The 13,173-nt window shown below is 35.5% G+C and overlaps 1 protein-coding gene across 6 annotated transcripts in view; it reads right to left on the bottom strand.

The window, feature by feature from the left end:
- Positions 1-9,546, bottom strand: part of LOC129498960 (sodium channel protein type 1 subunit alpha) — a 78,105-nt gene extending 68,559 nt beyond the window's left edge. For all 6 annotated transcript variants that reach the window (XM_055308593.1, XM_055308595.1, XM_055308597.1 and 3 more), the window contains exon 1: positions 9,283-9,546. In XM_055308593.1, coding sequence (XP_055164568.1) covers positions 9,283-9,546 — 264 coding nt within the window. The remainder of the gene's footprint in view (positions 1-9,282) is intronic.
- Positions 9,547-13,173: the final 3,627 nt, after the last annotated feature.

Below are 13,173 nucleotides of genomic sequence, written 5' to 3'. Positions count from 1 at the left end.
GAAGCAAATGAAATTAATTTTAATAGTTTCTTTAGCCTAATATATCCATTATATTATCATTTCATGAAATCAATATTAAAAATTATTGAGAGATTTTGCTTTTTTTTCATACCAGTTCTAAGTCTTCAAAGTCTGGACTCACCACATTTAAAGTACTGTAGCCACATTTGGCTAACGTCTATTGCATTTGGCAACACAGGTCAAGAGGTAAACCATGCAGTGTACTGCTAGTTCAGACTCTCTTCAGCCAGGTAAAAATCAATTCTGATTTTAAAGGCAAACCAAGAAAAACAGGCAAACACTCCTGCTACTCAACAGTCTGACAATCTGGAGAGCAACATTAGGAAAATATAAGTAGGATTTGTTTTAACTAATGTAGTTATTAAGAGTGCAGACTCTGGAGTCAGATGTCTGGCTCAAATGTAGCCTTCTAGCGGTGAGATCCTAGACAAGTTACTTCATTTTCATGTGACTCATTTGTCTCTTTGGAAAAATGGGAATACACATTCTTAGCTCATAAAGTTGTTATGATTCCAATTCAGTAGAGATTCTGATGCCTAGTATTGTGTATTTTTCATAAAATACTCAGGTGATTCTTCAATAGCGGGGCTGTGAACCTGTGTTTCTTAATGAGCAATATTTAAAATTGCCCAAATTGTCAATGATTATGTTGTACACGAGCATTAAAATTCTTCCTCTTGACCTAGCTGCATGGTCAATAAGGAAACAATTATGTTATGAAAGTTTGGTAGAAACTGCTATTTATGAATCTGTGCTTGTTAGTATCAAGTGATTTTTGTCTCGGAGTTTTTAGAAAGCGATTTTTTAGTAATTTTTTTCCCAAGGTGGACATTAAATCTAACAAGCCATAGTTTTCCAGTCTCTTTTTCTAAAGATGTCCACTACTAAAGGAATCTTAACTTTTCCTTCCATCTAGGGGCCATATTCCTTACAATAAAGCATTTCAATGCAAGCCCCGATTTTGTATTTATCAAAAAAAAATACCAAAATTAAATTTACTGCATTTGCCTGCTTTGAAGGTAAATGCACTGCCAAAAGTAATAGAGGAAGGTTAGCAATGGTCATAAACAACAGAAAATATAGAATACGGGTTGATGAAATTTATGCTTCAGCCTCAAAATTTAAAACAAGCGATTTTCAACTTGTACCTACACTATGCTCCAAATATATATTTGGAAATCAATTCTTTGAAACATCGAATATATTTTTCCATTGAAAAAATATATACATATATATATATACATATACACATATACATATATATATAGTTACATGCCACTCAAAATTGAGCCTATGTGACGATCAATGAAAAGGAATTCTATATTAATGGTACTATGAAACTTCATTACCATGTAAAAGAAAATGTGACTCTGCAAATGGCAAAAGAATTCCAAGTTGGGCTGTAAGGTAAACCTTTCCCCTGATGTTGCCCTGGCATGTGACCTAGGGAAATTCCCTGGCTCAGTCTTCCATCAGAAGAGGAGTCAACCTTTTCCCAGTTCTAAGTTGGTGGTTTGGGAAGAGATTCTAGAAGAGAGGGATAGAATGGGAGCCATGTGGCAGGAGGAGAGATATTTCAGAAGTTTTGGGTGTAAAGAACTTCATAGAAAGTCAAGAGATTCCTGTTGGTGCTTATCTCTGGGAACATTCCTCATCCCTGCCAACTCCACAGCGTCTAATACTCCCCCCCCGGGGGGGCATTCTAAATGGTCTTACTCTGACTATTTTGTGATAATCTGTGGATCAGGCCAAGATTTTCCTTTTTTTCTGGCTCACTGGGGGAATGGAAAGCATTCTCACATGTTTACCACCTAACTGAAGGGAGCATGTATTATTTAAAAATTTTTTTCTCTCCTAGTCTTATTCTATTTTTTCCCTTTAGGCTTGGGATAAGCAGTCTAAAGAATAACCTGTAGCACTTGCCTGCCTGTGGCCCACCCAAGCTTTAGTATCTGGCCTTTACCTAATTACACATGTAATCTTTAATCCAGGGATCACAAGCCAAAATGCCCACAGAGGCTAGATGGCAGGAGGTCCATATCAATTTTTGGTATGCAAACCAGTAATGGCAGATCTGATATTATAAGAGAAATCCGAAATATGCATGATTATATGTGTGTCTGTGTGCGTGTAATCTCTCAATTTATAGATCTTGGAAACTAATTCAAAATAAACAATAGTGCATGATTCAAAGCAAATATATGTGTGGGCTCAATACCTAACAGTCAGTTAAAAAAAAAAAAAAACTGTTTTAAGCTCATCCAAAAGAGAAGAATTCGTATCCAAGGAAGAGTCTGTAAAGTTGCTGGTCCCTAGGCTTTAGCTGGGTGTAATAGTGGGGGTAGGGCCAGTGCCCTCCCACGGGAGGCCCAGCTGGGGTCTATCAGCCAGAGTTATAGCTGCCTCTGCCTCTGCCTCCACCTCAGAGAAGAGAAACTCTAACTGCAGGTGCGAGTAAAATCTGAGGGTCAAATATGTCCCAGCCTGTATCTTCAGCCTATATCGTGGGTGTGGTACATTATTATATGCTCAAGTTTTCATTGACTGGAGAGGACTAATTAGTGGCCCAGTTTTATTGCAGACTTGCTGTGTCAGAACTTTGAGCAAATTATTCCCTGTTGATTCTTACATCTGAATAGAGAAGATGTGAATGCCCTTAATGAATTCTAAAGTGCCACAAAAATACAAGACTTAAAAGGTGAAAAGTGTGTGTTTGTCTGGTTCTCAAATACGTACACATATCAAAACTTGCATATTTGAAAGCAGGATCAATTTTCACATTGGAACTTTGCTGCTCAACGTTTCCTCCCAAACTTCATATTCAGAAAACAATGCCATAAGTCTGCTCTTGTCTGATTCTTGCGCACCTCCAAAATATATTTAGATCCCATCTATCATTCTCTGTTTTCATTGACAAAAATCTAGACTAAGCTTCCATAAACACTCCCAACTTGATCTTTGAAAATATAAAGTGAAAAAAAAATAAAAAAATAAAAATATAAAGTGGACCATGTCACTCCTGTACTCAAATCCTACTGAGAATTCATTTTGCCCTTAAACTTCAAATTCTTCAGTATGCACTTCAAAGCACCCTTACCTAGCCCTGGCCCACCTTCCCAACCACATCTTCTTTTCTTCCTACTTATTATAGTCCAGCTCTATTGCATGTCCACTTATGGGCTGTTCCCTTTCTCTGGAAAACTTTTCTCTCCTCTCCTTTCTACCCTGCAGACCCAAATTAAATGCATTTCTTTGCAGAGGCACATAATTTAAGTTTCCTGAATTGGTCCTCTTTGAAGAAAAAATGTTTATCACCCTATAACAATCTGGTGGGAAATATAATTATCTATTTTTTTAAAGATTTTATTTATTTATTCATGAGACACACAGAGAGAAAGAGTGGCAGAGACACAGGCAGAGGGAGAAGCAGGCTCCATGTAGGGAGCCCGACATGGGACTCCATCCTGGGTCTCCAGGATCACACCCTGGGCTGAAGGCAGCGCTAAACCGCTGAGCCACCTGGGCTGCCCTTATCTAATTATTTTAGAAGTTGATCCAAGTCTACTGAGTCTTAAAGATTTTAGTTTTTACAAAGACAGGGCATGCTCCTGATTGAGCAGAAATAAGGAAGCAATAAGGCAGGCTTGGGAAATATTGCCCATCTAGGAGGTGAAGGGTACAGCTTACAAGGTGGTATGAGTAGAGGGGCAGGAAAAGCAGCAATAGGCTTATTTAAATTCTATTATTGGCTTTTCTTTTCCACTGGCATTATCAGTGCAAAGACTACAAACCCAAAGTAGCATGGCAATGGGCCATAGAAACTGACAGATCTGTTTTAAATCTAGTATCCATTACTTAATAGTTTTGTGATCTTAGGCAAATTACTTCACCTCAGTTTCCTTATTTTAGAATAAAGACAAGAGTTATCTTGGAAGGACATGAGGATTAAATAAAAACTGTAAATATTCTGACATGTAGCATATTGAGTACGATTATAATTTTTCCCTACCTTGCATACTTTCTTCAGCTGACTCCATGTCTTCATTTTAGAGAACACCTCTGCTCCATTGTCTGTCCATGTGGCTTGGGTGGAGCAGACCCACCCTTGGCAACATAGGTCAATGTGTGGCACTAATCTGGACAAGGAGACCATCACATACCCAAGGCTACAGAAATTAATTCAGAGGAAGTCAAGGGAACTGATTAGAACAAATTCTAGGACTTCTGCTAGAGCTTTTGGAGAAAACATGAGCTTTTTCTTGGGGTTACTGGGCTGTATAAGATGTTAGCGTGATGCTGCCAGTAGCCATTTCTGCCATCTTGTGGGAAGAGCCAGTCTGAATATAGCCAGCACAGGAGAAAGTAGAGCTCAAATGGAAAATGACTGTGTCCTGTTGCTGTTCTTTTAGCTGCTAGATCCTTTGATAGTTAAATGAGATTCACCTCACACATACATTTATTTATTAATTAGTTAGCTTGTTTGTTTTCAAGAACTTGTTTCTGTTGGATTTTTGTCTCAATCAAAGGGTTTCTTCCTAACATAGCAGGTGCTTAATAAATGCTAACCATGATTTTACTACCATCACCTTCATTTGGGACTGTTTCTGAGCCAGAGATGGGAAAGTGATGAAGATAGGGGCATAAGGAAGAAATAATGGATGAGGTGGAGAAAGATTTGGAAGTCAACTATAGTGCTTTAGGTATAAGGGAGAGCCTGGGGGACTGCTAGCTCTAGAGGTGCTAATGATATGCCAAAAAAAGTTATAAATTGGCGACTGTTCATAATATAATTTATGGGATCATAAGCTTTTGTTTACCATCTACTTTTCTTATTTTCTGTTAAATTCTTTTTGCAAGAAAAACCCCTTAATCCCAATTAAAAACAAAGCAAACAGCTCTCTCTACTCAATATAGCCATTTTAAATTCCTGCAGCAGTAACAGACCAGGCATGAATTTGAATCACAAATTCATATATGACTCTTCAAGCAGCTCCAATAAAGAGGCAGTATGCATCTTTTTTTAGAAGAGTTGATAAAAAGGGAGAATAAGTTGTTCATAAATGGCCCATGAGACGATCAAAGAAAGAATACATTTTTAAATGGATACATTTCTATATTCCATAATTAACAAACATCCATTTTCACTACAGATCTAAAATACTTCATTCTATTTCTAGGACACTGTCACAAAGGATATTTTCTTCCATGGTACTAATGAGTCATCTGTAATTTTAAGAAGAACATGAAAAGAAAGAAGTTTTCTGTAATAAAGAGTAGGTGAAGAATTTGAATGTATAGCCAAATGGTACAAAATGAAGCCAAACTATGAAAAAAAAAAGTGGAAAAAAATAAGGGAAAAAAAGCTTAAAAAGTGTTCACAAACTAATGTGCCTTGCCACATAGCTAATACAAATAAACAAACAAAAGGAACCCAACCTGGAATTGTGTTTTGAAGACCACTGGACCAGAGCTAACATGATAGGGAAAATTCTGTGACTATATTCTGATAGCACTGTTATTTTATTTTTTAGTTCTTATTGTGGACTGCTGAAGGCTTAAAACTTCTGAGGGTCTAGAAATGCTTCCATGCATCAGGAATGTTCATGAGATGGTTGCTACGATCTCTTCAGTTGTTACTACCATATTACTGACCACCATGGATTAAACTACTTTAACAATTTTAGTAGAACTCTTGAACATTATATAACTTGCACATTTTAAACTAGGGCAAAGAAGATAAAAATATGTGGGCATATGCCATCTGAAAATACACCATCAGCAATGACATTTCCAAAAGCTCACTGACATTGTCTTTTTAGAAGATCACAGAGGGCTTTAGTGTGGTTTGTGTGTTTCTATTCCTTACATATAAATTTCCCATATGGATACCACTATACTTTATAACATAAAGAACAGATTCTGCAACCATTTTTATAGTGGCTTGCTTTGTTTATTCTACACATTAATAAGAAAGAAACTAGAGACTTTGTGTATAGCTATAAATGGCACATGAATTATCGTACTTGAGTTAAACCTTTGGGAAGTAAGTCACTGGCCTCCTGATATTTGCATATTCCAACTCACTCAGGCAATAAAATCCACAACCCCAATATCAGGGATAGTGGGAAATTTCATCCTAAGAAGCATTTTCTCCAGGGACATTTCCACCATTAGACGCTTTGTCTATGCTAGGATTCCCATGTGTGTGTAATCCACCATTTTAATGAAGATTGCCTTGATGATCTCAGATATCCAAGTCAGAAAATAAAACTGGTTATCAAATATCAAAAGAAATAGTCATTATTTTAAAAAGGCTATTAATTTTCTAAGCATTCCAACTTTAATCAGAGCAAACTAACTTAGAATTTAAGGCTATTCCTCAATATTGAGATAATCCAATTATGGAGAGAAAATTTAAGACTAGAAAACAGTGTAATGGCAACCATAGAACGTCTTCCCATGAAAATGCAAAAGAAGGAAATTTTAAACACATAGCTTAGTCATGTGCCCTAAGCATGCAGGGTTAGTTTCTAAGGATTACAGTACTGCAGAGCTTCATTTGCATTGTTGTTGGATGGCTTACATTCGAAGACTTGCTTGATTGATGTCAGCTCAGTGGTGAGCCAATGCATGTGCCTTACCTTGGGGAAAACTTCCTGATAACAATATTTCTTTTATCGGGTCGTCCTGCTTGGACAATGTGATTTGTTCCAAAATGCCAAAATGTTTTTCCTTCCTCACACAATGTGCATTTGAAGATAAAGATAGATGAGGGTTAGAGGCAAGTCTGAATGTGAGCCTAACAAAGTTTTAAGGGTTACTTCAGCACAAGAATCTGGCTGGCTAGTCATTCCTTCACAGTTGGTCTTTTATCCTCAGTTTTAACACCTTTTCTTTTAACTATTTGAAAAGATTTGCATAATTTTCTTTTCTATCTGCCTTTGTATCCTTTGTTACATACAAGCCAATCAAGGGGTGTTCTTTTGGGGGGATACTCCCTCAACACAACTTGTATCAGTTTGAAAACTCTCAAATTGGGGCACCTGGGTGGCTCAGTGGTTGAGCATCTGCCTTCCGCTCCAGTTGTGATCCTGGGGTCCTGGGATCAAGTCCTACATCAGGCTCCCCACAGGGAGCCTACTTCTCCCTCTGACTATGTCTCTATCTCTGTCTGTGTGTCTCTCATGAATAAATAAATAAAATATTTTTTAAAAAGGAAAGAAAACTCTTTAATTTAAAGCAAAGATTGATTGGATAATCTGGTTTTCACATAAAGAATTGCCCTTGTCAACATGTATTAGTTTGGTCTTTCTCAAAATAATCACTTACTGTTTTATAAATAAGGACATGGAGTATGAGCTGTGAGGCTAGATTTCAGCCCTGTTGATAAAGGGGTAGTCTCTGGGTAGCTTTAATTATTTTTAGATTATGATTCCTACCAGAAAGGTGGGGCATGGATATTGGGGGGCAGCAAAAGTCCTGCTGAGGATGGAGCTCACTAATCCATGATAATAGCACTTTTAAACAGGCTGTCCAATGGCTGAAAAAAATAAAGGAACAAATTCTATGGTGTGAATGAATTTCTGCCTAGAAACACATCAGAGTCCTTTAATAATGAAGCAATTTTAAATAAGTTAAAATGTTGTATAATTGAATTCTCTGCATTGTTACTTTCCTTATGCAAATAAGCCCTTCATCATTGGCTTAATTTGGGTTTTAGCTTTCTGGATATTATATTAAATTAATTTTCAAAGGATTAACTTAACCATAATGTGCAATTTATAATTTAAATGGTAGTTATAAAGTGGATAAACTCTTACCTGCTAAGATTTAACAATACTATGTTAAAAAGCAAAGTTAAATAAAAGATAATAAAATCTATAGAAAGTGACTTTAAAAACTCTTTCTATACTGTATAACAGGCAGACCAGTTTTTAAAAAGGGAAAGTAAGTACTGAAATTGGTTATATCCCTAAAAATTAAAAAAAAATCTGAGCATAGTGAGATTTTTACCTCTGAAACTACAGTAGTCAATAAGAAGTAATTTGTGAAACTGTCTCAAATCCACATATTAAAATCACCAAACTTATATATCTAATAAGGACTAACTTGATACAGAACTGTGCCAGCAACCAAGAGGGTCCCTAAAAGTTTTGGGGATATTTTAAGGCTCATGTCCAACTAAATAAATTTATTTGCTTAGTTACAATCTTTTTGCCCTACCCTTCTACCAAGAGTTCAAAGGTGAAAAAGACAATAAAATGTTGGAAGTTAACTAGTCATAAATATAATGTAATACCAATATGATACTTTTTTGCTTTTCCTTCTTGGTTTGGTGAAATCATGGTTATTATGAAAGACTGGGTGCTTATCATAAGGTATTCATTTCAAGCATGGATACAGAAAATGCAGGCATTTAAATATTATTTCATAAGTTCTTCAGAATACTATGTTTTTGTTAATTCTTACCAATATCAATATACTTCCATCAAGAAATTGAATAATTTTTTGAAATAAAAACATTTTAAGTAAAATTTTATGTATTAATAGTATTGAGAAAATGGTTGAATAGCTTTCACTATTTAAATTTTGATTTAACATTTGTCGTACAGCAATTCAGTTATTTGTTTCATAATTCAGTTGATTGATATACTGAGTTTTAATGAATGTTACTGTTAAACATGATACTTCCCAAAGGTACATGGATCCAAATGGAAAGAAAAAGTACATTATAATTTGCTCTGAATAACTTTTAAAACTATAGTTTGTATAGGAATGTTCTTTTCCAAGCAGAAAAAAAATTTCTGCAGAAAATTGATTTATTATATATAACATTATATAGAAATTGAAACCCTTTGTGGCATCAAATTTTGTTCCATGAGAAATTAATATTGACATTTTCGAAGTCTTTATCATTGTGATACTTTCAGGATTTTCAAGTGCAAAAGCCACATCAAATTTTATAGTTAATACAATCTCTGGGGAGAACTTTTTAATTTGTTAAATTAGCTGCCTGCCTACAACATATATTTATTTTTAGGTATCCATTATGGTGCATTTGGGACAGCTCCATCTGTTAGGATATCAATTTATTTCACATGCATGCATATACATAAAACACATTTACATAAAACACATACAAATGTGTTTTATTTTTTAAACAGAAGGACTTTCTGCTAATTTGGCATGTGTTGGTACTATAATAGTCCAAGGTATGCAGTAGGCAATTAGCAGTAAAATATGCCTGATAAAAACACTCACTTTTTTATTGATATAGTATGGGTCCAGGTCCTCCAGCGGCTCTGACACCATCTCTGGAGGGATGTCTCCATAAATAAAAGGAAGGTTCTTTCCAGCTTCCAAGTCACTATTTGGCTTTGGGCCATTTTCGTCATCATCTTTCTTGTCTGGTTTGGGATTCTTAGCCTTTTCTTCTGCAATGCGTCTTTCAATAGCCGCAAGAGATTCTCTGGTGAAGAAGTTGAAGCTGTCAGGTCCTGGTGGTACAAGCACTGTTTGCTCCATCTTGTCATCCTGCACATTTTAATTACCATTTACTCTGCATATGAAAGTCCTAAAAAAAAAGAAGGATGCAGATATTCTAAGGAGATTAAGAGAAGATTTTAATACCTATAAACTCTGGTCATGAAATATAAACTAGAGGATTGGATTTTTGTTTCCAATTAAGTGAAATGTAATTGTTAAATTTTTTGGTAGTAAGACCATTTAACACCAGGTCTACCTGGTGTTTAAGTGTGCATGACAGTATCACCAGCTACCAGCACAAAGATGTACAGCAGATGTCTAGTACTTATTCATCTTGCATAACTAAAGCTTTATACCCTTTGAATGTCAACTCTCTATTCCCCCTCCCCTGGCAACCACCATTCTACTTTCTGCTTCACTGGCTTGGGCTTAACAGATATGTTTTCTATCTCAGGTTTGGTTAAGTGTCCCATGTTTATTCATTCTTTTGCTTTGCCAATACAGGAACTGTGCCATGACTTAAGAAAGCGATTCAACTATAGCCTTAATTAAAGCACATTAGGCTAAATACCATCATGTCTCTAATGGACTGTTCACTCTGTAAGCCACCCAGATGAGGATGGATCCCCATAGAGGCAATGGATAGCTTATCAACAGGATCAAGTGGAAAGGGAGTTGACTCTGAGGGGATATAAAAATCCAACCCTTAGGTCCTGACAAGTGGCTCCTGGCCAAGCAGATCAAAACAGTTTGCTGCAGCCAGCCTTAATAACCAATCAAATAATCAGTACTGATGGAGTCACAGACCTGAGTTTTGAGCTAATCTGAGATTGAGACAACTGGATCTGTGACCTGCTCACATCATTAGCCATGGCAGGGTTGGCTTACTTGAACACACACAGAGATGGTTCAGTGTTGGACAAATGCCATTCATGTGACTAGGAATGAGAAAAAGAGTAGGCTGGAAAGAAATTCCTAGATTGGGCTTCAGATGGGAAAAGACAGCAGAATTCTTCTATTTTGGGAAAAAATAATCGGAAAGAAGCCAGGGTGCCATAAGCTCAACAAGAACGGAAGTGTTTTTCTTCACCCAAGCAATAATGCTATTCTTGCTGAGTCTATAGTCCTATAGTGCTTAACATATTACAAGGACCTGAGGCAAAACTCTCAACTCCATACAGCAGAGTCAGATCTGACCTGATGCCAGGAGCCAAATCCCAGATGCATAGTTTTAAGGTATATTTAATATGAGCTCAAATTTCACAGATACTATGGAGCCAAGACTTCCCAGAGCCGAGTCTCCTGCTCAGCCATGAGTTTTATTTGGAAACTGTGTTAACTCATTAAGGTCAACAAGCTATGATGCAGTTAATTGCAGCTTTGGTGTATGTAAACTGCAATAATAAAACTGCAGCCATAACTGTTTTGTGAAGAGTCCTAGAGGGACCTCAAATTTCACTGAAGGACGTTACCACCGCTGTCAGGTTTATGACCGTATTTTTCAGTGGATGGCCAGAAACAAGTGGGATGTTCAAGACTAAATCTGTACCCTCTGTCTAGTAAGTGAACTAACTTTCATACAATCTACTTTCCATCAGCCTACAAGAATAGAAAAATTAAATCAGTAAATTTAAATGAATGGAAAAGGGATATTTTACCCCAAAACTCTATCTGTCCCATAAGGCATCAGGAAAACACTGGCAGTTATTTATTTGGAAGTAAAAGTTTAGGGATAACAACTATGGTGCGTTTTCTCATAAAGGAAGTATTATGACATGGATGTTTTTACTTTACAGTGTAAACCCTCCCTGCCACCTGTTCTTCAGAACTCAGTTCTGTTCCCAGAGGTAACCAATGTTATGGGTTTCCATATATTTTTCCAGGTATGTAACAGGTAAACAGTAAGCACATGAGCGTGTGCATACTCACACATTTTCTATTTAAAAACACTACACACAGTATCTTAGTATACAAACTCTTCATTTTTCACTTAAAAATATATTAGAGTTCATTCCTTATCAATTTTTATAGATTCAACTTTTTCATCGGCTACATGGTTTTCCATTGTTTGTATGTACTATAATTTATTGAACCAATTGTCCAGCTATGAGTATTCAGGTTGTTTCCAAACTTTTGCTTTTATAAATAAAGATGCAACAAATATATTTCATCCACATACTTTCACATATATGTGGACATATTTATGGTATCAGTTTCTAAAAATAGACTTCGCTGTGTAAAAGGTGAATCGTTAATTTTAATATTATTGCAAAATTACTTGCTATGAACTATTGGTTTTCCTGACAGCAATATAATGCTGTGCCTGTTCATCTATATCTTCACCACATAATATGTTATTATATATTCAATATTTCTAATCTGATTGGGACAAAAATGGGATCATATTATAGTTTTAATTTGCATAGTGCAGAAAAGCTGAACTTTTTTCTATATGGTTAAGAGTTTTAAAATTTTCTTTTCTGTGGCTTCCTATTTATTTATTTATTTATTTATTGTGGCTTCCTATTTAAATAACAGTCCATGTTTCCATTTTTTCCTTGCTAATCTATATCAATTTTTTTAGATATGGCATCAACAATTTAATTTTGGGCCTTTTAAAAGGGTATATTTTTTCTGAGTTTCTGGTGTTTTTGTGCTATAGGTTAAGACACTTTTAAAAATATTTTTGAATGTTAACATGATGATTTAACTGTAGCTCTTCTTTGACTCCCAGATTTTGTGTCATGCTGAGGAAAGCAACCATGTCCCTGGGGGAGTGGAGGGATATATGATAGATCATGTTTTCTTCTTGCATTTCTAGCATTTTTATGCTTTAATTTTATACATATAACTCTTTTATCTATTTGGAATTTGTTGTCTATATGGAATAAGGTAGATTCTTTTTTTCCTTAGTTATTCCAATGAACATTGACTACTACATAAGCTAACTATAAATATATCTATTCATTTGTATGAACCCCAAAGTCAGTAGCAAATCTTATGAAGTTATTCTAGAGGTATTTTCATTAAAGTCAAGAAAAAAAATCAACACTATTATTTAATAATTTTCTGAAAGTACAAGCCAATCGAATTAGACGTGAGAAATAATTGTACTTATAATAATAAGGACAAGGAAGTAGAATTGTACTTATTTGCATATTCTGTAATTGTATACCTAGAGAACTTAACAGAAACATCTGGAAAATTCCTAGAAGTAGTGAGAGAATTAAGTATCCGGGTTTAAAAGAGAAAAAACTCAAAGGATTTTCTTTATAGGAACGTTATGCACTTAAAAATACAATAGAAGAAACTAGAAGCTTTCTCACTATGATTAGAAACAAAACAAGGATAGCCCTTCTCACCACTCCTTTTCACACTGTGCTGGAAGTTTTAACTATTGCAATAAGACAAAAATAGGAAATAAAAGATATACAGATTAAGAAGGAAGAAATAAAAGTGTCTTTCTTTGCACATAACAAATTTTCCATGTAGAAAACCCAAAAGAATTAATTAAAAACCGACCAACATACCTACCAACCTCCTGGAACTAATAAGCAGGTACAGCAAGGTTGCAGGATACAAGATCAATGTACAAAAGTAAATTGCTTTCCTATACATCATCAATGAACAAGTGGGAAATTTGAAATTAAAAACACAAACCATTTA

This window comes from Nyctereutes procyonoides, unplaced genomic scaffold (genome assembly GCF_905146905.1).
Source record: "Nyctereutes procyonoides isolate TBG_1078 unplaced genomic scaffold, NYPRO_anot_genome, whole genome shotgun sequence".
Taxonomy (NCBI): Eukaryota; Metazoa; Chordata; class Mammalia; order Carnivora; family Canidae; genus Nyctereutes; species Nyctereutes procyonoides.
The sequence above is the reverse complement of the archived record's forward strand: the minus strand, read 5'-3'. Positions and strand labels throughout refer to the sequence as shown.